General features: G+C 38.5%; 1 protein-coding gene across 1 annotated transcript in view; it reads right to left on the reverse strand.

Moving 5' to 3' along the window:
• The window catches only part of ROCK2 (Rho associated coiled-coil containing protein kinase 2), a 93466-nt gene extending 75000 nt beyond the window's left edge, over positions 1-18466 (reverse strand). The window contains exon 1 of the mRNA XM_062573036.1: positions 18163-18466. Coding sequence (XP_062429020.1) covers positions 18163-18303 — 141 coding nt within the window. The 5' untranslated portion in view covers positions 18304-18466. The remainder of the gene's footprint in view (positions 1-18162) is intronic.
• Positions 18467-26521: the final 8055 nt, after the last annotated feature.

Here is a 26521-nt window from a genome sequence, read left to right on the forward strand (position 1 = left end):
ATGCAGTTCATATTTTAAATGAGAAGTCTTTCTAATCACCACATTTTTGTTGTGCGACTTCATTTCCCCTCTTTAACATTATAAGGGCCTCATCCTATTAATGTATTTCATTGAAAAGGTTACAAAAATGAGAACGTTAATGAAAACTCCTCTATTATGAAACTCTATGTTAGGGAAGGAATGTGTACTAGGAATAATACATCTGATAGACTTTTGTTTACAAATCTGTGCGCTCTATCCCTTCTTTTCACCAACCTCAAAGTCTCAACATCTCTAAATATATGGCTTATACAAATAAATTGTAATAGACACTGCATGTCAGCTACATGGGATGTATAAATTTTTTTAATGTAAGTTTACAAAGTAAAGTGAATAGATTTGCAATTAATGTCTAAACATATTATATAATCTATTAAAATCACTTAAATAGAAATGTGTTAAAGTTAAAAAGAGAAAAAGAACTGTACCAGATCAATATAATTCTTGTAATACACAACAAAGTAGTTATTTTATATGCCTTTTAATAAAGCTTGAAGGACTTCTATAAATCCTATGGAAAGCTGTTGAAACTAAAATATGTTGCTTTGTTTTAGCTCACTGAAGAAAAATGATCAAAAGTAGTTCTTCAGGGTGATCAGATGGAATTCAGTGAACAACTTACTTTTTATTAAAAAAAACTCATAATTTTCATAGAAAATAATAAGCATATGGCATTCTAATATACATACTGTAACAAGGACAACTGTAAAAGCAATCTGATGATGTTTATTTCTTGCAGCTTGCCCAAAACTGTAGAAAACAGACGCTATGGTGTTGACACTGTTAAAAAGCAGTTGAATGAAAATTGCAGAGACGTACAAAGCTTAGGTCTATGCTGTAGTTAAGTGATATGTGATATCCACAGCAGTTTACATGCATGTTGAGTACTTCTCCACCTGACCCTTCTCAGCACAAACTACCAAAGCAGGAAACATGACCTTTTTCTTCCAAAGGTAGGTATATCAGTTATACCAACCCACAGTAATTTTCAGGGCTGCAGATTAACCAGTTGAGTAGCATATGCTTGCATATAGTAATAATCTATTCAAGTTCTGGGGATGAAGCTCCCCGAGCTCCTAAACCCGTCTCGCTGAACAGAGATCTCCCCCCAGCCCTGCTTTGACTCAGCAGACGTGACTTTCTGTTCCTGGGCAAGCCAGCTCAGAGAGATAAGCTGCGCAAGCCTTCTATAGGTTTCAGCTTTAGCCATTTAGCTCCTTAAACCTGCTCACTGTAGGATCAGATGAGTAAAAGTCAGTGCCAAGGCAGCAGAAAGAATACAGCAACCAAGACAGATCAGTTCAGACTCATGGGAACCATCCCTGTGAGCATCATTTCACTCAAAGAGCTGGAGAGAGTTTATTCTAACCTATATCCACAATTTCATTTGAAAAGGAGATATATTGCCTTTTTAGAACTATTCACACCTGAGCATACGAATTAGTCTGTTTTAAGTACAGAAAGTACTTTCATAACTGTGTAAGAAACACGCTAAGCTTACTATCAATAGTTATTAGTTTATCTGTAAGAAATCTTTGGTGTTTATACTTTACATCCAAATGAAAAATGATAGAAGTCTCAACCAAAAACACCCGCTATTCAGTCATCCAAGTAAGTTCAATCTTTACTTTCTGTCCAAAACAGATGAAAAATACAAAGACAGTTAATATCTCTATATTAAAAACCAAAATTGTTTGAACATGAATATAGCACATTCTTTTTGCTTAGGAAATAGAGTAGGAATTTTACAGAAAGGGAGTAAGAGAAGAAAATTCATCTGAAGGTTGAATTTAGATAAGGGTCACATTCAGTTGCAAATAAACATATACAACTGTATTAAGAAATACACTTTTTTAGCAATAGATTTAACATATAAATTTCTGTACTGGACAGAAAATAGAAGTATTTAAATTATTGTTGGAATTCAACCATCTTCTATCTAGAAAAGATGGTATCATTTCCATTTTTCAGGGTTTTTTTCATCCTATTTAAGACAATGGTTATATCCCCCCTTTTACTGGTAAATATTTTTCAAGGTTCTTGGTTCTGTGTATTGTTTCCTTCAACTGACCCTTCCTCCTCCCCTCCCCCCAAAAAAAGTAATAAGAAAACTTGCAAAAATTAGAAGAACAGCAACTCTTTTCCTCTATTACTTCCAATACCACTCCACAGATAAAAAAAAATAACTAATGTTCATCTTAAATTGTGGCTGAAGTATTGCCACACAGTAGCAAGGGCACGAAGCCTCATCAAGCCTAATCTGCTGTACAGAGAACTGCAGTGCCCCTCCTCAGCCAGACTAGCTGTCTCCAGGAACTCAGCTTTCACTTCTGAGGTTGATTTAAATTTTGAAGACTCTGACCTTAATATGCCTTAAGAAAGCAATGCATCCATGAACTGCATGTTATGCACAAAGTCAATGAAATCTTCCACCCCAAAACCCTAGGTTATTCCTCTCTAGCAATGAGGCCTTCTAAAATCGAGAGGGTTTATCATCTTTACCCAGAAGCCTGAGCTTTTGAGAAACTAGTCCAAAAATACGCATTGAAATTACATACAAATTAGGGATCACAGGAAAGCTCATTAACTTCCAATGTTTAAGATGCATTTCCTTGTCAGACATTGCTTATTCACCGCAAAAGGTTCTTAAACATTGTAGCAAGGAAGCCAGTTTAAGTGCTTCTGGAAAAGAAAATATAATTCCCCAAATGGTAAAGAAAGCTTCCAGTAGTTTTTAAGGTAGCAAAACCTATAAATCTGAAGAAAGTTTACACTGCAGTTCTTCACTTTTATGGAGATCACTTAAAAACCAAAATACTGAAGTGTGTTCTTTCAAAAAATTTTGAAGTTTGTTGCTGAAAGTTTCTCTCATATGTGCTTAAAAGGTCTCCTCAATTAGCAGTTCCCTAATCCAGTTATCTATAAAATAGGCAGTTAGGGAATAAAAGAATGATTTCAGAATTTTTAAAAACAATTATTCTTTAAAGATGGCCTGCATGAAAACTGAGAAAAGAGGGCAAAAAGAGAGATAATAACTGGTTATTATTTGACAGTTTGGGTTGAAATTACTCTTCAAAGACTAGATTAGTAAAGGCACTGCAGCTCACTCTAAAACTATTAACCTGTATATGAAATTGAAGTAATTTTCCCTAAATGCTTGACAAAATGAGATTAATGTGACAGAGTATCTGTGAGCCGGTATCACCTGGTTAAACTTACTGAAAAGTTCTGAAAAGAAAAAAGCACAGGGAATGTATACACTTCCTCACTAAAAATATAAAGATGATAATATTATTTATTAAATTTCTTTTTACCTGAGCCTTCAACTATTTGTCAAAGTTTCACAGATATTCTGATAACAGAATAAAACATCTGGAGTCTAAAAACAAAACCAGTGGGCCTAGGATATCTGCTCTCCCCTCTTCCTCCAATTTTTCGCTTTCTAGGGCATACAAAACTCACTCCAGAAGATAATGAAATATCTGAAAAAGAAGTGGATGGAATTGCAAGGTTGAATATAGCACCAAATAAAAGCACAAGTTAAAAGTACTACCAAAGCTCGGAGAAGGTAAACTATTTTATTCTAAAGCAGTAATTAATACATTTACAAAATTACATGCTAACAACATACACATTCAAACATTAAGAGGAAGATGTCAGGAATTAATTCAAACAAAACATTTTTATTAGGAAATAGATTTAATTTTTTATTCTCAATTGAAGTGACTCTATGTTGGTCTAGGATCACAAGAAAGATTAACATATATGGTACTTGTATTCATTTCATATCAGAGTTGACTGAAAAATAGCAACTAAAGACACCATCACTGGCAATGATGATCAAATCCACAGTGCTCTGGAAAAAAACACCATCTCATGCCTAATTCTGGGCACATAAGTAGTCCTATCTAGTTAACTGGATTTACTAAAACGTTTGAGGCTAAACATGCATGTAAATGCTTGTAAAACTGGACACTAACAATATTTCTAAAAAACCTCTATTAAAAAAAAAAGTAAGTACCTTAGAGAAAACTTACAGGAATCCATCTCCCTAGGATTCATTTCATTTTTATTATTTATTGAATAATAAAAAGCTATCCTAGTTTAGCAATATAATCTGTATACCTTGGAGAAATAAATTTATAATAAAAGACTTCAGAGAACATACAAAGATCCCCCAAAACCTCCATTATGGCATAGAAACTTGCTTCACTTTTTTGTATTTTTAATATTTTGCAAGCTCACTTTAAAATAGGGCATAAATTCAAGTTTTGGTAAAACAATATATATATTGAGTTCATAGTACGTGAACTTTTAGAATGCTGTTGTTGAAAAAGAAACTTTTATAAAAATAACTGAGTAGTATCATTCCTTGGAATACATACTTCTCTAAATAAAAATCTCTTTGCATATCTGACCAGGAGCTCTTGTATACATAGAAAGTGATGCTGCCACAGCTCTTGAATTCTAATGTTGGGGGGGGGGAGTTACTACCCCTCAGTCTGTTTTGTTACCAAAACAAGGCTCAGAATTGCTTAATATCAAGCTACAAATAGAAAATAAATTAAATATAAAACAGACTATGGTGAAACTGCAAGTGTCCATTTCCTCCGTAAAGCATACTTAACATGGTGTTTTCAATTCATTGCCTTAAAATCTTATAAAATTAATTCCCTTGCAACTGTAGTAAATGTACATTACGTTGCCCTTTTCTGAAAGACTGTCTTTTTAAAAGATTAGTGGCAAAAACCTAAAATAAAATAACCAAGTATTTTCTTAACAGTTTATAAACGATAACCATCACTAAAAATGTTTTTCTTTTATTGACTGTAAAATAATCTAAAACAACATTTAAAAGCCTATTGTAGTGTAACCTTCAAAACAGTTTTATCTGTGATAAACATATATCCATCTCTCTTTTAACAACATAGAAGTAACCCCTTATTTCTTTAAACTTCAACAGTCTTCAGGATAATACCCTGATGTAGGTGCCCTGGTGTAAGAATATTAAAGTAGAAAATCCTCCATAAGCATAAGGTGAAATTAATATTTGTTTAATTTAATCCAATAAAGTATCAAAGTAAGCTGCATATGAAGCCTACTTTGTGCCAGTAAAACAGAATGGGTGTACTGGAGGTTTACACTGGTGGAGCAATGGTAACACAGCACTAACAACGATTTCCAAAGAAGGAAAGGCAGATAAGACCTCAAATGAATCACTCTGGCCTTTCATATTTCGATGGCTTCTACTATTTGTCACTATTTTCAGAAGAAAATATATTCCAGTATTTATCTTTAAAAGCAAGATTGTTTATCCACACAACTCTATTGTTTCCTAAAACCAAGGCAAAGGAACAATAGATCAAAGCAACAGACCACAAAATTTTAAGAAGTAGGTTTGAGTTACTTGAATTCAAAGCCCTAAAAGCACTAATAAGAATTTTCTCCCATGCAAGATTACTTCACACGTTCCTTCCAAAAAAAATTACCCTTCCAGTTTCTACAGCTTGCTCTGTATATGGGCTAAGACAGTGTGCAACTGCCCCATCACCTTCTTACACAGATCTCAGTGCGGCAGCCAAACCCACCTCGCTCCGTTATTCTAATCTGATCTTCTGAGTCTGCATTATCCTGTTAACTCTCAGACAACTACCGCTGCCACCGAACAGTCACAAGGCTGATGCCAGCAGGCATTCAGAAAGTAACTGCAGCATTTGCCTACCAGGATACGGAGCTTCGTTCCTGCCTCTACGCTCCCTTCAAAGCTGCTTCCCAATGCGCCTGGGAAGTTTCATGACCAACATTACGGCAGCACACCCACTCAAAAGCAGGCTGCTCCGTGGAGGAATTCAAGTTAGTTTTAATGCAGATTAGTTACCTAAATCAATTCACAACATACTAGCACAAACATTTGCGTCACCATAAAGGTGGTGGCCCACAGAGGCAGGTGGAGCTATTTCTTTAACTGATAGTGAAAGTATTTGCAGAACTCAGGCCTTAAGAGTTTGTTGGTTTTAACTCATCCATATAACTACTGGAGAAATTCTGGTTTAAAGATTTAGGTTAAAATGTTACTGAGATCACTCAACCTCAGTTCCTGATATTCCTGTTCTATCTTCTTGAGATTGTTAAACATTTATTTTTCTAAAATTGAAGTCTGCTTAATTTCTCCCTCCAACACCATATAATTTTATCAGTTCACTTACAAACATCTTGGAATATATTTTTGTTAAATATATAAAAGCTCGACTGTGACTTTACTTAATGACAGAAGCCCTTTAAATAAATACTAAAATATGCACACTGTTTTCTTTTAAAACAGACAGGCTACTGGAGAACAACACCAGAGAAAGCTTTATTTAAAAATATCAAAACCATCGTGCCATTTCTGCTTTTAGATACACTACACAGGCAGCAAAGCCAAGTGGGTTCCATCAAAAATAACTTTTGCACATACATACCATTAGGAACGCATGTCTATACTCTTCTGCGCATACAAAAGGGTCATGTTCTTTGTCTTTCTCGTTTCCTTCCTTCAGAGCACCAGATACTTGTTATAGACTACCTGCAAGCAACCAGGCTAGTCTTAAATTACTGCATTATTTACTTCTGCCTTGCTGCTCAGAGTCACCTGGCCCCAGGAAATACTGGCCAATTTAATCAGCTTGTGTCTGCAGAGTCTCCTCTCTTTCTGCTTCTAGAAGTCATTCAGAAACAGTGCTTTAAGTTTTTCCTAATCTCTGACTACCCCCAGATCTTAAAAGGATGAAGATGTAGCTTTCTGAAAAGATAGAAAGACAGGTCTGTCTTTATGTCTGATAGAGATTTTTATAAAGAAGTCAGCATTCTCAGGAACCTCAGTCTCAGCCTGACAACAAAGTACCTTGTATCTTCGTACTTGTAGGTGTAGCTCACAGCCTTTTGAGATAAAACTATTGCAACAAAGGATTCACAGGTACGGTAAACCTTGAATTAAGTATACTCTTTTTCAAATATATAATGGTTTGCAAGGTTTTGCTATTATCTTTATATATTTGGGCAATGAAACATTGTCCTAATCACCATGTCATTTAACAAAATTACATGCATGTCTGCCTTTAATGAGACAGTTAAATTACAATTCTATCAGAAATTACTTACATACTGTTATTAAAAATGTCATCTGTGATTATGACAGCTAAAAGATTTTTTTTTTTTAAGTAGAAGTAAATTTTCCAGCTTATTTAGCTTATGTTGTTCCAACATGGTCAGTTTACCCTTTCTGTTTCCCCAAAAACAGAATTCACAGAAAGAAAGAAAAAAAAAAAAAAAACCCCACAATTGTGAAACAAAAATTTGGCAAGAAGTTCAGAGCTAAGTGAATACTCCAAATTACTTGGAGAAAAAACAAAGTTTTTTCAAGTACAGAGTTTTCAAGTTCACTGTCACTCCACAAATGGGTAGATACAACTTCATCTTTTCTAAAATTTCCTTAAGTTTTGACAAAGCAGTTCCTGATACGCAAAAAGGCAAATTTGCCTATTTTGCCTTTCCATCTGAGCAGACAATTCCCAAAAGACCACCTGAATCAGCTGTTCCTGAGGGAAACCAATTTTTACCTTTGAAGGAGGAATTCCTATGAATTGAGAGCTCAGATATCTGAATGTGGCTAAACGCTAAGGGCAAGAGAAGATGCATGCGCATCTCTCAGAGCAGCACTGTGGCACACATGCCCTACAGCACACGTGCAAGCCGAGCACACAGCCCATGAGCTACCTAAAAGCAGCACAGCCACACCAGAGTCGTGCTACCTTACGCCACGCAGGGCCCGCGTCTCGCTGCCATAGCGCCTTGCCAACTCACATACCCATTTTGGAACCTGACCTCACACATCCATGTGTGCTAGCAGTTGGTTTTCACACATCCAGTGTGCATGGAAAGCTTGCCTTTACTTCCTCCAAGCTCTTGTTGGTCAATCCCCCTTGCTGCTAAACATTCAAATCTGAGGAAGCAAAATCCTTAAGCCAACAAAAAGCAGCTTGCCAGCTTCACTGCACATTGCTTAAAATGCATGACTCTAAGCTTTCAGGCTATTCCAAAGTTGTGCCCCAAAACCACCTCACGCTTCTTGTCCTTCCTTATTGTCATTTGTGGAAAATCTGTATACAATCACCTATATACATCTTACTGTCCAAGAGAGCTCAACCAGAAAAAAATAAAAACAACAACAACAAAAAAAGCAAGGCACCAGGACTAAGTCCATTTACTTACAGATCAGTATTTTCAGAACATGCACATAGGAATAGGATCAGATAATAGGAGTTGCACTAGTTCAAACTAAAAGACCTACTTTTCCTTTCTCACTTCCCTCTCTGCTAGAGCAGCAGTAGAGAATTTCACCACAGTATTTCTTAGCCTGTTCTGTTAAAACTACATCTAACTTAGGAAGCAAGTTAAAACCTAGACATGAACTAGCAATTTATGCTGAAAGAGAACCTCAACAGCATCCAGAGTGAACAACGTGCTCCAGGACTACCGCGGTAGCAGGAAATTAAACAGCGTTGGTACCTGAGCTCACACCTCTGTGGTTAACAGTTAACACAGCACCTTGGACTACTGGGGGCAACAAATTTAATGGAATGGACAGAGTAAGATCATGCCAGGTAGCCTGCATGCTAGAGAACAGCAGGACCCTCGCACAGCTTGGTATATTACTATAGGCATAGCCTTACAGGCAAGAGAGACATTACTTCCAGGAATATTTTATATACAATCAAACACAAGAAAAGAAAACACATGATCTTCTCAAGATCTATACCTACTTTCAATACCACTGGTACTATAAGATATTACAGTGCTCTTTTTCTCCTCTTTTCAATTTTAGAGGACATCTATCCCAATATTGATTTTTCCATATATTAGAAAAATAAATCAAGACATTATGACAGTAAGAACAATACCAATTCTGCAACTCAGTTTTACTCAGGAATATAACATACATAAGGCTTTTCTTCAATCCTGCAATGTACAAGCTACAAAAGGTCAAAATAGCTTACACATCATGCCATTACCCCCTTTCCCACCAAAGTCAATACACGTTCTGTGTAATGGGTCAATAGGTAGAAATAAGCTTAATTAATAGCACATTGCTTGTTTTCTATTTTAAACATACTATTTGTCTCTTAAGAATATTGAAATTTTACCAACTTGCACCTAAGTCTGAAAGACTCACCTCAGTTTATTATGCCTCATCTTCCCTGATAAATTTAGACCGTGTGATTTCAAAAAATTAATACAGTATTACCAAACACACTTTTGACAAGATATCTAAATAAAATATAGCATGCATAAAGTACAGAAAACCTACAATAAACTCTATAATACTATATACTGAGCCTTACTGCATGTGGCATTCTACTGAATATAAGTAAATAAGCCCTGCAGTAGATTCATGTAAAACGAAACTAGGAGTTTTTAAATAATGAACAATGACACATTTTACAGAACTCATTTTGAAGTTCCATTTTCAGTTCTTAATTCACTAGGTTTTAGCAAAGAAGCTGTTAGATATTTTGACATGTAGATAGGGGACAGTTGAAACTTTTGTTCCTTGAGAAACACTGCAGGGCACATATGGGAAAGAATACTGGTATTTCTTCTAAAAAAATGAAGAGCGTGGAAATAGTTTATTTTGATATTTAAATTGCCTTACTTCAGAGGCAGCCAATCATTAAGATAAATGAAGTGATTTACCTCCTAATGCTGCTGTTTCAGATACACAAATAGTACTTCATCATACTGCTCACATTTGGAAGATTTCTTCGTAATCCTAGCACTTATACGTACTTTGACGGGTTTGCCAACACGGTATCTTCTCAATCATCCCCACATATTATGGGGACACAGCTTACACTAGTATATGCTACTAATTCTTACGTATTTATTTCTTCCTCATTCAACCTTAAACTATTCCCTAAACGGAACAAACACCACATTCATGCAAAACAGTGTTTTCGCTAGCTTATCTGCTGCTATGTTAAGATTCTGCCCACTGACAACTGGAGTTGTACTATTCCCTACACTTACTGACACATGCCAGTTATGCTTCTGAAGCAAGCCCTTCAAATCCAGAGATATGAACAGTAGGGAAAGCCACAGTAGGAAAGGGATTCAAGGAAGAAAAAAAATACAAACAAGAAAACCCACTTTGTTCTGCAGTCTGCACTGAAGGCAGTAGTAATATAGCAAATTGAGTACATTTCATTACAATTTTCCATACTAACATTTACTACTTAATAAAAGGAATGAAAAGAACTGAGTCTTATTACATTTTTACAATTCAATAATTGACAGACTTTATCCTGAAAATCTGGCTATTTCTAGTTCACGTTATCAGACCTATAGCTCGGTTCAAGTGCTTATAGCACAGCATAGATGCAACTCTTTAAAATTCATGAAATTACTACTACTTCTTACACCAGGAGAAAACACTAAGCATAGAATAATGTTTAAATTAACAGCAGTAGCTGCAATACTAGAACAAACTGTCAGTATCTCCTTGCCACATGAGTAATTCAAGTAGTTGTCTTCAGTTACGCTTGGCTTAAAAAAAAAAAAAAAAAAGAGAGCAAGAGAGAGAGAGCGCGCGCGCGAGAGAGAGCGTGCGCGCGAGAAAGAGAGAGAGAAAGAGAGAGAGAAGGATTTGGGGGGTTAGTTTACAATCCAGACTGCTGGACACCTAACGAGATCATTAAGTCAAGTATTAAAAGCCAAGTATTAATAACTATGGCTTAATCTCATAAATGGGCTGACTTGTAGTGTTAGAGGAAGAAGACCTGAAATGTTCACTAGCGGAAACAGACCGCGTGCATACATGGCTGGTATTAGAATGTTTTTCATTAGTCATTAAACCTAAGACTTCAATCATCATATTATTTTCTGCACTTCCCCATTTTGTTGTGCTCTCAGAGGGACCAATTCATTGCTAAGGGGGAGATTCATTGACATTCTGCCATACGCGTTAGAAGTTCTACGAAATGAGCGTTCAAGAGTCGCATATGGTCACAATATTGCTTCTGCCCCTTTTTACACAACTTTAACCCAATATCATCCTACTCTACTAATTTAACTGAAGCTTGCTCCAAATCACTTCAGTGGCACCTCGGAGAAGTCTGCCACAACACACATCTTCTTGTATAGCAGATGGTGCTAAAAGTCATTTACATATAAAAACCTATGCCCTCTCTATACAACAAATGCTGAGCAGCCTCCTCTCCCTAATCTTTCACTCAACTTAATCTGTGCTAAACACAATTTAACTGAAAACGAAGACCAGAACAAGCGAGTTTGAGAAACCACGGGGTAAACCAGTTTAAAATTACTTTGTGCATGAAACAGAAAAATATTTTCATAGCATAGGGCAGGCTTACTGATTGCATACCCCTCAACTGAAAATAGTGCTGTTGTGAAAAATTTTAGGGTATAATCTCTTTGAAAATATGTACATACACACACTAAAATGTACTTATCTATATAGCACATTTCTCTTTGAATGGAAGAAAAGTACAGAGAGAATCAGTCGAGTGGTGCAGTAACAATAAACATAAGCAGAGCAGGTTTTCCAAATTCATAGCTCATTCACTAAAAAGTAATTCCCAAGAAACACTCAAAGGTATTTCACATCTATATCATGTTAGGGCAAATCTATGCTGTTGAGAGAGCATGGTTGATTTTTAATCCACAATTAAGCTACAGACTTTGGACAACTACCTATAACAGACTTGCAAAAAGAACAAAGATGTATAACAGCCTTTAAATAGTAACTGAAATTTTAGTTAAACTTTAAATAGCACTTAGAAAAAGTGAAGAACTTCAGTATTTCTCCTTCTAGCTATTTATTTGTTCAGTAACAGTCACATTCAGTATTATTTGTTTGAAATTGAAAAAAATATAAAGTATATTCCATGAAGATTAGCTTTTCTTTTCTCATCATGATTGCAAACCTTTCATGTCTATCTCCGCTACATTTCCTCCTCAAGAAAAGTTAAAAAGATTGTAAAGTTTGGGTGGCACATCCAGACATAGTCCTGCTTTACTGTGCAGGACCCTGTTGCTCAGTAGTTCAAACACAGACTAATAAAAATCAGAAGATAAAATTTAGAACAGTCAAGAAATACAGCAACCACTCAGTTACTAAATCCTCAACATTTACATCTAAAGACTTTGACACAAAGTTTCTTCATGTCACCCTCTTTATTTCAGACAATCCTACTCTAATATTTTTTTCTCTGAACTCATTCTGTAGAAAAGAAAGAAGAAAGCCTCATCCTCCCCATTTAATAAAGTTGAAAACTGAGAAAGATTTGCCAAATGCAATGTCAGCACTCGATTAGAAACCGGAGCCTCCAGAGTTCCACCCCTGTATTTATCTCTCCAAATGATACTGCCTTACTAACAAAAAAACAAACAATATGACTCTGCTATTAAAATAGCAACGTTGTTCCCCAACATCAAAATCCAATTATCTCAGTTTGGGCACACAGAGAACACAAAATACACAATTGGTGACCATTTGCAGAAGATTTGACTTAGGTAAATTGTTCTATGTAAAACAAAACTAATGAAAGACAGGTTTAATGAAAAATTACTTGTAGGCAATTTCTTTTTTCTTCTTGCATCTGCCTTCTTCTAGCTCTTACAACAACTGAGGCGGAGAGTAAACAGGAAGGCAAGCAGAGGAAGAAAACTGTGCATCCTTCCCCTCATGTGAAACAAACCACAGTTTAACACCATGATACTTCATACAAGAGGAAAAGAAAAAAGTTAATTTTCTTAGTAGCTGCAACCATAGCCCAGGCAGAAGTTTAAAAAATAATAAAAAAAAAAAAAAAAAAAAAAAAAAAAAAAGAAAGAAAGGAAAAAAAAACGAAAAAGAAAAAAGAAAAGAAAAAAGCCAAGTCCACATCAAACAAGCAACTGTAACAGACTAACACTATCTAACCTAGTGAAATTTGGACAAAATTCAAAAATCAGTCTTCCAACCACAGTAACATTCCAACGCCTGCAGATAGGGTGATGGCCAATTTTGGCAAATTTTGGTACACTTGCACACACTCCCCAATTAACACAAAGGCTACTAATACTTGGAAAAGTGAAGAACTGAATTTTTATTTTATCTTAGATATTTAAAGCAGAAGAGAACTGTGCTAATTCAATGGTTTGGATTGAAGGGGTTATTTGTTGTTGTTGGTTTTTTTTTTTTTTTTTTTTTCTTAAACTGTCACAGAGACCTAACAGCTAAAGGATATCAATGATCCACTTCTGCAACCCAATCAATACAAGTAAAGTACTGGAAGCACGTACCCTTTCTGAAGCTCATGATATTGCCAAAATCCACCTACTTATCTCACATGTGGCACTAAAAGTATCAAAGCTGAGCAAACTGGCTTTTTTTTCTTTTTTAAATTAGTAGTAAAATGCTTTAATTCTGCAGTGGAATAAAAATAGATCATAAGAACACTGAAAGCTGTCAAAGAAAAAAAAAGGAACTGTGCTTTTACAGTTAGCTAAATCACTATATATAAACCCACCACAAAAGAACAATGAACAAAAGACAACTCTGTTTCTTTAAAGCTCATCATTTTCACCTTTACAGAAGATCTTCTGAAACCATAGATTGAAAACAGGAGCAAAAGTTTTTAGAAAAAGTCACAAGCGAAAAAAGAAACAACAGCACAAGAACTCTATCAAGCAAGAAAATATGACTTCTTCAAGAACACAAGATCTTACTTACTTGGCAATAAATTTCCTATCAGAACTTGCTAACTACTGCATTTTCAGCTCTTACCTGTGCTTTATGGTTTAAATTAACAAAATAGATTGGTCTTGCTCATTGCAAATTATATGTCAATAAATTTAGAAAAATGAGATAATCCTTGTATTAAATATGAAACACTCTGAAAGTGTATGTAGTGTAAAGCAGTATGGCCACAACGTTGCAAAGTGATCCACATGTATATGCCTCAATGACCTGGAGACCTTGTATTAACAGTGCTCAGCCTTGTTAACTGCTAATTAAACAGGGCTGGAATAAGGTTGGTACCCATTCAGTTGATGGGATTCCTACAGACAGCTGCAGTTACTGATAGTAAAGGACCAGAGCCATTGCTGAATCTACAGTCCATTTTTCATCATGAGTAAAATTCCAGGGTCTTGATGGCAAGGATAAAATTAGCTGAACATCTTTTCCATTCCACTGTTTTATGTTCAAACTAGCATAATTACACAAATTACCCATTAACTTTATTTTAACAAAGAAATACACAGGAAATTAGTTTTTCACGAAGCTTTAAGACATGCCTATCCCAGGACACTTGGGCATTCTATTCCTGTTCCTCTATCCATCTTTCAGTCCACTTTGAACCTGTCTGTAATACAGTCCAGCACCACACTGACAATTCCTGCACCACACTGACAAATTCACAGTTAAGAACTCCTTCTCCCAAAGGTTAACACGATCATAGCAAAGTTGGAAGAAAATACTCAACGCTTCGCATTTGTATGTAATGTTGAGGTCTAAGCTTAACGCTAAAATCCTAAGGCTTGCACTGAACAAGATGAAGCGCAGATACAAGTTCCTCTCTCTAATTAACTGCATTAAATTGCCACCTCCAGCAAAGGGGCGAAACAGACAACTATGGGCAGGAGGGTGACAAGATTTGTCAGAGCAGTTTGCCACAGGCATAAAATTCTAAAGTTGAGGTCAACATGTGCTGAGGTGATACAGTTACACTTGGGCAAGGAAGTAGAAGTTCGGGTTAGATTTACACAGCCTACATTGAACTATCCACTCTAGTTTTAGAGCACATTAAATGTTCCACTAAAACCTATCAATGTGTTTAAATAAGATTATTTGATACTACACAAAGTAACTCAGATAATACTGTAGATAAAGCACATATGCAAAAGAATAAAGACTTTAAATATATTTGAGAATTGTTAAGCTGTTCTTAAACATAGCTGTCAACTGAGAATTACTCAGTAGTAATGTATTTATAGAGGGGTTTCATATAGATCATCTAAGGTTAAATACTATACAACGCTATCACGAATGTACATGAAGCATATATAAGAAGTCACTGTTCTTAAAATTAGTGGTTGACAATCTGGCAGAACAGTAAATTGTAAGAATACAGCACTTTTACAAAGTGGTCTGTGCAATCTAAATGTAAAGTAGTTTTTCATATCATCTGATGCAATGTTACACGACCAGAAAGAATAAGGGGCTGTAACACAGCAAGATGCGTCTTAAAAAAAGAAATTTATTATAGCATATGCAACTTAACCCAGGCTCCCAACACGATATAACAAGAAAAGGACATTCACTGGATGTCTGAAACACTAAAAGGTAGAGAGAAAACACTTCTCTGTGTAGATGACTTTATCAAACCGAAACCCATAATGGAACCAGGTAATACAGTTCTAGTGCTCCCATTTTCAACTCTTTAAACCAAAACCAGAAGAAACCCACCAAGTGCAGGCTATAGAATAGCACTATGTTAATGAAGAGAACATTCTCTACATTAAAATACTTCTTAGATTTAAGAGAAAAAGGATAGTTAGAATCACGCCACATATTTTAGTTTCTGTATTTTTTAAATATTGTCTTAATTGTTAACCACCAAAACACATTAAGTGGTGAGTCTTCCAACTCTTAATGCTTCTGAATTGAAACCATGTCTTTTCAGAAGACTTATGTTAACTAAATACATCACTACACATGATAACAGGCATAAATAGACAAGTGCTAAGGTGTACAATATAGCAAAGATCAGATTAGAAGATCAATGGTCTTTCTGAGCCTTAATAGGCAGAGGAGCAATCAATCAATCAATGTATTTGGCTCCATAGCTTCTCCCATTAAAGAAATAGATGGAAGTGGTTGGCACAGTACACAAAGTCTCCTCATTTATAACCACTGAACAATTTAGCTTTTCCTAGGCAACAGAACTGATATCTAGAGAAAGACAGCTTATTACCTCAGCTTTTCACTTCTTTCAAATTTGCAGCATGTGTTGCAGATTAACAGTTACATTTTTGCTTTTTACAGCTTCCCAAAATTAAAACATGCACAGAAAATGCAGAATTGCAGCTGTTTACGACTTTTCACAGTGTAAGGAAATGAATTCCTTTTTAAATTCCATTCCACATTTTTAGTTTTGGTTATGTTATTTTTGGAGGGTGAAATAGTAGCATTCCAGCCAGTCTTTTTAAGACCTTTTCCCTGACTCTTGGTTTCTGTCACTTCATTTCTACTTTTAACTGAAAACACACTTCCACTTACTAATAATTTGCACTAAAAATGAGCTGTTTACTAAATTAGTAAATTTTGCAATTTGAATGTTTTCACCATACTCATCAGAATGCCAGCAGAGAATAATGTCAAATTGTATAAAGCAACTGAAACTCAGAAGAAAAGGCTCTTATGGGAAATTCACTACAAATTTCACAAGCCAATGAAGAAAACTGAAGTAATTATTATTTCATACATATGTATGTAGAATGTACAAACTAGGAAACTCAATTCATTAACATTATATTTCACTCACTGCTACTCATTTGAATAATACTTACAGAGAGCATACAGAAAGTAAAGTGATGACCTTTGCTACAAAAATATGCATTTACAATCCAGCTGGTACCCTCATTTGGTTTGCTAATTTTCCCAACGTATTACATGAACTGATCTACAATGCAAGCTTACAAAACATAAAAATCAAGTGCTAAGCAGCCACCAATCTCAGTTTTGCAGGTTAGAATTTCTCTTCAGAATCATAAACAGTTTTTTGTGTATCTAATCTATGTCCAAGTCAGGAGAGGGCGAGAGTAAAAGAAACACTCCTTTGAGTGTAAAATCAGTGTGAAAAGCTCTACCAGGGTTAAGTATTAACCTGATGCATTTTTCAGAACGACTGTACTATTTTTAACTGCTCTTTTTTGGCCACAGGTCAAAGTTTTCCTAGCAAAATACCAAAGTGAAAATGCTGGGAGCGAAGCCCAGAGGCAGCTCTCTCTGCTTCGGCCTAGGCTAAAACTTATCTGAATCCAGTTAGATACGTAGTACTGTTTCCCACTCCCCTTCATTGACTGCTATGTATGTCATTATGCTTCTGAGTGTCTGACAGGAACAATACAGTATTGGAGCCTTGAGAAGAACATTTTTTAGATGTTATAGGAGATTCCTCTATTCCCCACTCAACACAGGCACACATAGTGTTCAGTCAGTTCCTGTATGTTGGCCAAACAGAACTGAGTCATTTGAAGAAGGAGGGGAAAAAAAAAAAAGAGCGAGAGAAAAAAGAAAGACTCTGCTTTTAGCCTAAAGGCTGAAGTGCCTTTAACTTAACTCTTGGAAGGATTAGGATTTCTGAACCCTTCTCCATCTCTCTCAACTGGGACCGATCGCAAATCTTGGGAGAGATTGGAAATACCAGGTCTGAAGACCTAGAAGCTTAGTGCTTAAAAAAAGAATATAAAAAACCTCCCTCTCACTACCCTTTCGAGGTTTAGATGTTTTAAATGGGGAAATATAACTCCCTTCCCACTCCTTCCGGAGGGCATGGATTTCTTACTGAAATAAATTACATTTCATACACTCACACGGAGAAACGCCATTTGAAACAGCAGACGGACAAATCAATCTGTCCCAATGGAAAATAAACCTGACCCCAAAGGATCCCCAAGTCACATTTCTCCCTTAGGCGTGTCCTTTTCCTGAATTATTTCCACATCAGACAGCAAATCTCGACCTTAACTGATCGGGAGACGCTCTAACATGGCGTTTTGAGAGGATGGGTATTACACGCCGCGAACCGCACACAAAGACAGGTAGTTCGTCTGACACAAATAAACACACCGCGACGGCGAAGCGTGAGGCTGAAAGATATAAATTAAGCTGGGTGGGGAAATTAAAAAAAATAGTAATAAAAGGGGGGGGGTGTCTCCGCGGGTCATTTCCCTCCCGGGGCATTTCTCCCGTGCCGCCCGACCAGCCGCACCGGCGGCCCCGGCTCCCCCGCCCCGGCCGCGGCCCCGTCCCGCCCGCGGCCTGGCGAGGCCCCGCGGCGCCGCCCCGCCGCCCCTCACCAGCAGGCTCTCCACGTTGACCGGCGAGCGGGGGTCGCGGATGAGGGACTCCAGCTTCCTCTGGCGGCCCTCGAGCATCCCCGGCGCCGCCTCCGGCGCCAGCGGAGCCGCCGACATCTTCACCGCCTGCTGCTGGCTCATCGCACCGCTCGCCGGGCGGCGGCGGCGGCGGGGCACCCACCCCGCCGCCGCGGGGGAGGAGACTGAGCGGGGCGGCCCCGCGGCCTAGCGCCGCGCCGGGCCCTGCCGCCGGCCCAGGCGGGAGCAGAGCGCTGCCGGCCGCGCAGCCGCCGGGCATCAACGGCGCGGGGCCGCGGCCGCGCTCCGCCCGGGCGCGGGGAAGGGAAGGAAGGGGAGGGAGGGCGGGAAGGGGAGGGCGCAGGGAAGAAAGGCAGCGCTTCCCGCCTGCCCCCGCCTCACTGCCCGCGCCGCCCCGCCGCCGCCGCCGCGGCCATGGCACCGCGAGCGCCCGCGCGGGGGCAGGCGGCGAGCGAAGGCGGATCGGCCCCGGCGCGGCCCTCAGCGCTGCGCCGCCGCCGCCGCCCGGCGCTCAGGCCTCGGCGCCGCCGGCCCCGCTCCGGCCTGCCTTAGCCGCGAGGCGCCGCTGCGAGCGGGCGCGGCGCGGGCGCGCATAGCTGGGCGCTCGCTCAGCGCCTAACTATAACGCTGAGCTCAGCGGGGCCGCCCGCGCCCGCCAAGGTGACCCGCCGGCGGTGTCGCGGCCTGGTGACAGCGACGGGGATGGCTCCCGGGGGAACGGAGCGGCAGCGCTTTATCTGGGGGGCAAAATGTTCTTTATCGGGCGCAAAGGAGAGCGGGCGGTGGCGGGGAGCCTGCCGGGGTGGCCCGAGCTTCGGTTGCGCGGCGGGAGCAGGCGACGGAGGCGGCTCGTGGGGAGGCCACGGCCACGCCACCGTTCAGGAAACGGGCCCGTTGGGGTGAAGCTAACGCTGCTGGGCGGGAGGACGGACCCAGCGTCCGACAGACGTGGGAGACCCCCCGGAGAAAAGGGCGGCGTTTTAGTTTTGGCGTGTCGACTCACAGTGGATGGCTAGATGTCGATGAACTGATGTCAGAAAAACAGGCAAATATCTTAACTTGAAGAGGAGACAGAGTCGAAGAGAAGTAAATATATGAGTCACTTGCGTGGTTTTGAGTGAGATCACTCTATATGATGTTCTGAGTCAGGGCCCTGGAGCTGAAAAAAACCCAACTCTAGGATAAATTCAGATCTGAATGTTAATCCAAACTTTGTAACTGGATTCTGTTTAACTGGCTGTTGAATCAAAATCCCCAAATCTAGCAGAAACACGTAAGTGTGAACTTTGTGAGAAGTCCAGTCAGAATTCAGACGTTGTTGCTCACACTTCTCTCACTGAAACACGTCTAGGAGTTTCTGAGTTTTCTGAAAGAATTAGTGACAATCTGGGAGAAGGACTGCTTAATCCCCCAAACGGGTTGGGATCCACGCTACAGTAATGCAAAAATACCACAGAATTCATTCAAACAGTTAGTACTCTGAGACAAGATGAAAGAAGAAGGTGCAACAACCAGTTGGGTTTCTGCTAGGATTAGGGATGTGGGTGTTAGTAGGATCATGAAGTTACATGGGCTACTGCTTCAACAGACAGAAGCTCTAAATTACCTCAAAGAAAAATAAGATCTGTTCACACACAGCCTAGTCATAAGTGACCAGCCAATTTCTCGTAAGCAGGACAGCAGAAATGTTTTTTTAAGAAGGGATTTAAAATAGGTTTGGACAAAAGACCAAATGAAGAGAATGTGTCTCCAGAGATCCACAGAGCCTGTGTCAGGTTTTGTTAATGTCAACAGGAATCTTTGGGATGACTACAGCAAGCTTTGAACCAAGCACCAGGAAGACCTATGTTTTTTTGTTTGCCATTGACTACAGACGAGCTGCATCTCTTTCCATCATTTTGTTATCTATAAAATAAGAAAGTTTGTAAAAACTAATATTTTTCTGATTTATATGATTTAGTAACGTCACAGGTCTCTATTTAAATGTAACATGATAAATAAGCATAACAGCTCTTTTTGCATACAAAAAAAGGTGTGACTGCTGTGACTTCAAAGGTGAATGTGTAGACATAGTAGCTTCTTGAAATTCTTGCCCAATACATCTATTCCTTTATCCTTGAGGACATACCTGTTTACTGACAAAACAAGTTTGACTCTGTTAGCATTACAGAGACAAAATCACAATGGTAGAGTCAGCTGAATTCCTTTGTACAACACAAATCCTCAACAAATTAATCAGCTGAGTTCTAACAGCAGAATCTTTATTACTGGTTATAAATGAGTAAGAGGCAAAAAGAACCCCCTGAAAGTCCTGCCCTTAGTTTGCAGTGCTGTTATTTATAAAAATACTGTTTTAACAAGTCCAGGAGTTCCAGTGTGCTTTGAAAATATTAGTGAATATTCCTAATAGGTTTGTGCAGTATTTTAGTCCTATTGGGCTGGAGTTGCCAAAAAAAAGAAGATATTGGAGCTTTAGTCATGTGGGTCCACAGTTAGATTCTTCGCCTGTGTCTTTACTCTTTGAAATGTCATTTAATTTTTGAGGTGTTTACAATCCAAGTACGTATTAAATATCTACCAGCAAAATCCTTAAGTATCTCAGGACTGTCTGCATTTTTATAAATATATTTTAAGAAATTGGTGAATTGAGCAATAATTGGCTTCAGAGCTTCATAAGAAGTTACAACTCTGATCTCACAGAACAGCCCTAGTAGGAGCATCCAAGGCTTGCAAGCAATAGCCGGCAGTAGTAAAGCTAAAATCATTGTATGGATTGTACAGAGTAAGTTTCTTGCCTTACCTCTTTATTTCTCAGACTTAGGTAATACAAAGTGGAACAGTTTCAATAAAGCAGAAATCTTCATATGTCTGTCATTAGGGTACTTCCATACAGATCAAACTTTCTCAGAAAGTGGAAGAAGTCAAATCTGGATGTTGGACATGTTTAACTACTGGCTGTTGTGTAAGAAGGGAAAGGAGGGAAGCAGCTCATCTATGCAACTGTTCAGGAGAAAAGGCTCCTATGTTTTCACCATTTGCTGCTGTCTAATCTCATTCGTAGGCTCCCACTCTTGCCTTGAGTTAGTTGTATAGAGAGTGTAAAAGCATTATTTAGGGGAAGTGGTAGATTCTACTAGTTGGTAGGGTGCCTAGAAATAAAGTGCAGTACTTCATACGGATCCAGTCCATTTCTCAGCTGAGTGAGTTGGCCGCGTGGACTCAGTTCTCATGAACTGTGTCTGCCTAGAGACATGATCTGTCTCTGTTCGTGAGGGAGAAACAAGTTGCATCAATAGACTAAGAGGGAGAATAAAACAAATAGTCCAAGCAAATACAGTCTTTGAAAGCTGCCACACATAAGCTATGTCAAACTGCTACAGACCAGAGTGTGTAGCTTATGGCCTACCCACTGGAGAGTCCGGAGTGTTGCACTAACAGTTTGAATGTCACAGTCAATCACAATTTTTGTGATGGAAATAGAATGAAAGGCAGTGTTTCAGATAATGAGGTCTTGGGACTTTATAGGTTGTAGCTAAAGATTGTCATTCTACTTCCAGAAAATAATTTACATTTACTTCATTAACATAACAGGTCATTTGTTTTTAGATCCATAAATATGAAATAGGGGAAAGGAATGAGGGTGAGGTTTTTTTGGTTTTTGTGTTTAGTTTCCTTTTCTCACATGCTAGTACTTAATCTGTCTAAATTTTTTTTCCTGGATTAAAACTAAAATATTTTCCTTTTTTTCTCATTATGTGTTAATGAACATAGTAATAGACAAGAAGGAATATCTATGATTTTGTGTATCTGGAATATGTAAGAGGGGATATATTTTTAAAAAGTCACAGAATTAAATAACTAGCAATCAACAATCATCATTGTTGATTTTCTGACTCCCATATTGTCTTGGTGCAAATATTACAAAGTCTACAAAAACCAAATTTTAATGTAGTTTCATTTCATTCACAATATGGCATCTGCTGCATTGCAACTGGAGGATTTAAATACAACAAGCTTTTCAAAACCGATATTGTTTCCAAAGCTTTGGTAAGAGGGACACTACCACATCAATCGCAAGCACAGGCTAGCTATAAAATTACAAAACCACTCAAGCCATCTGTATAATTAAACACAAACCAAAGCAATCAAGCAAATGTGAAAAGAAAAATATCTTTGTATTGTAAACTTTATAGGTAAAGGCATGTATCTGCTCTCTCTAGTCGAGAAAATCTTTGTCTTTAATAGATACACTTTATTATTGCTTTACACTCTTTTAAATAGCATGCTAGCTGGTAAATGCAGAAATATCAGTTGGTATACTCTGTGCTGTGTAGAATTCAGGATCTAAAACACAAATGCCAAAGGATCAAGGAAAGGAGGTGCAAAACAGAAGCGAAGTGGCTGACCGTAGCGCCTGGATGTGCCTGATAATGTGGGCCTGTGTCTGGGTGCCTTGCTTTACTTGGTTACCTAATTCTCCCCAGCTGCTAACGTTGCCTTTGTTAGCTGGGTAATTTCTTGGGGGCATTTGGAAGACAGAAGTGAAACTCTCAATCTAGGTTAATTGCAATGCTTACGTGATGTTGGTGTGCCACATTCTATGCTACAAACCTCAGGAGAAACCATGCAGTAAGCATAACTTGGAGAGCAAGGACAAAGTGATCTGAAGTTTCCTGCTGCTTCTTTCTACATTTAGGCTAAGTTTGGGGCTATGCAGCCCATGTGCATACATTGCAGCACTCCCAAAGGCTGCTCTGATTTATGAGATCCTCCCTGTCTTACTGTCAATAGACTGCTTTTATTGCCTATGATACCTTAGGGAGGGAAAGGATTTCTGCTGCTCTTACTTCTGCTGTATGCATTCTCCCCAGTGCTTCCTTTGCATGACACATTCTACAGGTTGCAGAATTGGAAGCGGGCGTAATATAAAGCCGCTAGTCCCTCAGCAGTGCTGGTGGCATCTTCTCAAAGCTGCTTCTGCCCCTTTTCAATTCTGACAAGGGAACAAAGAGAATTAGGATTGATTCAGTCCTGTCATCTGCATGCTCCAGTGAACACATACCCATATGAATTCAAGCATTTCTGATAGTTTATTCTGGATTTAGGATCAAACACGTAAGCGCTTGCTTTTTGAAATGAAACCCAAAACCCAGAACAGGGTAAATAGACATGGGGAGAGTCAGAAATTTTAGAAAGACATACCAAACTGTTTACTGGACAGAACTAGTTAATGAATATTTCTCAGATCATATGTTTTATCAGATCATATGTGCCTGTGAACTGAACCTGAACCATCCTGAACCCATCTGGAATTCTTAGCAGAGTGAGAACCCGCATGTATTCTCTGAAATAATGTTGTCTTGGGCCCCTTCTTATTTCCTTCCTTTAGGTATTCTTGCCATATCACTTCCAAATGAAGGTCCTAACTGTTGTCTTACAAGTTTACGTGTGTTTTTGTGCCCTTTTAAGGATGCCTTCCTTATGAAGCTGAGTCTTTATGCAGTAAAAATGCATTAATATGAAGGCAGAAGAGAGCAAGAAGGAAAGATTTTCCAACCTCCTGATAAAAGCACTCAGCAGGATGGAGAGAGATATGTAGGCAGCAAATTTAGTTACCTCCACAGTTAGATTGCGCAGAGTATTTTTGGATTGCAATCCTGGATTTTGGTGTAAGACTCGTATTAGACACCTAAATCCTTTTGATCTGGCCGTTAATCATGAATATGCAGGAACTGGCTTAGAAAGTGATGGCAAAACCCTAGGCACCAAGCAATCCCTACCATGAAGGTGAAATGCCAGTAGGGTTTGTACATGGAGGTCTAAAGATGATTATTGCCATAGTTCTATCTGCACCTCTGAATCTCCACATTATGTTGCACAGGTATCTCCGTACTAGCACTATCATTCTTACAGTCTGCTTTTCATCAGGACTTTGTTACTGTCAGCTGGGGGGGAGGGCATAAACTGGGGCATAAACAGGCATAAATGGTTGCTGTCCTGTTCTTGAGGAATTTGCAGTGGCTGTAAAATGGGAATAAGCGCAATCTTGAGTATACCGGTGAAGACATAGCTTTGCAGATAAGATTTTACTTACCTGAAGTAAATTTGTTGTTATTCAAACAACAGAAGAGTTTAGCAGCAGTATAAATACTCAGCACAGAGGGGTAGGGAAAGAAAAAACCTATTTTTCCCCCCTCTTTGGAAAAAAAATTCCTGATCTCTCCTTGTTCTACAAGGGTAGTCTTGTTTAACAACTTGTCAGGCTTGACTGTCAGATAGATAGTAAATGGGATAACTGCACAATCAGACTAGCATAGAGATGATCTATTTTGCCCCAATCCAAATGAATACTCATGTAGACTTTGACAAAAAAAAACACAATACGGATAAATAGAATTAAGATAAATGAAAATTACCACAGAAGTAGAAGAAAAACTTAAAAGAATTTAATATATTTGGTATCACATAAGCACCTGAATTCTAAAATTACTACAACTAAATCTTAAATTTAGTAACAAATAATTTTCAAAGAAATTACTATTGTCATGGTGATGCCATATGATTTAAAATAGGAAGTACAGAACTGTATGTTAAAAGGAGACAAATGTGACTACCGAATTCTCTAAGTGGCCTCAGTAGCCTACAATGTTTGAAAACATATTTCAGTGTAACTAACGAAGATATGGAAGATATGGAGGCAAACAGGAAATAGATCATTCCAGATTAATCTGAAAACTTTGCAAAAACTAGGCAAAAAATATATAGCTGATCTCATTTACCTAGCATTCAGTAAAGAATTTGATATGTTGAGGGTGGAGAAGATGGGAAATAATAAGGGAACAATAAAATGTGAAAGAATTGATTAGAGATAAGACAGCAATACCTTACAGGTTGAAACAGGAGGTTATTGTTCGAATTGCTGAAGATTTGGATTGGTAGGAATTACAAGGACCAGTCTTTGTTAGTCTTGTTTAACATCTTAGAATTCCAATCTTGTTTAACAGCACAAAAAGTGGGATTATGCTGATGATTTTTGCCATTTGCACGAAGTCAGGAGACAGCATCAGTAGAATTGAGGTCTGGGATATTGCTCAGAACTCGATGCTCTTACTGACAGGAATGACATAAATGGGATACAACTGAATAGTACAGTATATAGTGGGATATGCTTTTGGGGCCTAGTAAGAAAATCTGAAATAAGATGAGAGTTTATTATTTGGAAACAGCCAAGGTGAAAGACCTCAGTGTATTAGCTGATGAAATTGGAAATAAAAAGGGGAAATGGTACTATAAAATGTAACAAAGATATTAGTGTAAGAGAGAGTAAAGGCAAGACCAAGTAAAAGCACTGGTGGGACATGTACAGCTCTGTTCGTTGTATCAAAGGAGATGAACTGAAATTGGGAGCTAGACAGTGATAAGGGAGCAAGGGAGCCTGTTTCATATGAAATGCCTTGAATAACTTAATTTGCTTAGTGCCACAGAAGGATGACTGGGAAAAGCTATGATGCTGTCTGTAGACACACCAAAGAAATAAATACCACACAAGAAAGAGCTTTTGAAGTTAACATGGAAGACATATGGATGTAAATTGGACAAAGATAGGCTGAGAGTGGAATTAAGAGAAAAGTTTCTCGCTATTAGAGCAATGAGATTTTGGTACAGCCTTCTTCTGAGTAAAGGCAGCAAAAAAATACCTTCAGCATGGTCAGTACACTCTGAAAGCAGTTACATGATGCGGTGACTGCAATAGCAGCGACTGGACTTGGGAGCTGTCAAAGCTGCTTTCAGTTCTTTGTTTCTATGGCGGCAGTCATAATAGTTTGTAAAAAGTGTAGTGCAGGCTGGATGAAAGTGAGACCCAGCTATTTCATGACTAATCAAAGACTTTGTGAAGATTGCCTTTTTTGTTCAAAAGCCATCTTGAAAATAATAAAAACCAGCACAGTTCGGATGGAACCAAATTTTCTGTTTTTCTTGCCTAAAGAAAATAACCTGGAAACATTTCTTTGCATAGACCATTGAATGTTCTGTTTGACCCAATGTAGTGTATTTGCTCTGGATCCTTTGAAAGAAGAGAGGCAATCCCTCTTCATCTCCCAGGGCTTGCTTTGGATCTGGAAATCCTACTTATGTGCAAGGGAATTTGAATCATTCTGTTTCTTAGAAAGCAGCTCCAAACAGTACGCATTAAGGATTCCTGGAGTGGGAGTAAGGGAAAATTCTTGCTTGTCTTGAAGCTATACCACAAATAGGCCCCAAGTTCATTGGGGCAGCAAGGAGGAGCATGGGAATGGCTCCGTGAGCTGGGAACCAGCAG

The sequence above is a fragment of the Rhea pennata genome, chromosome 3 (assembly GCF_028389875.1).
Source record: "Rhea pennata isolate bPtePen1 chromosome 3, bPtePen1.pri, whole genome shotgun sequence".
In the NCBI taxonomy this organism is placed as follows: Eukaryota; Metazoa; Chordata; class Aves; order Rheiformes; family Rheidae; genus Rhea; species Rhea pennata.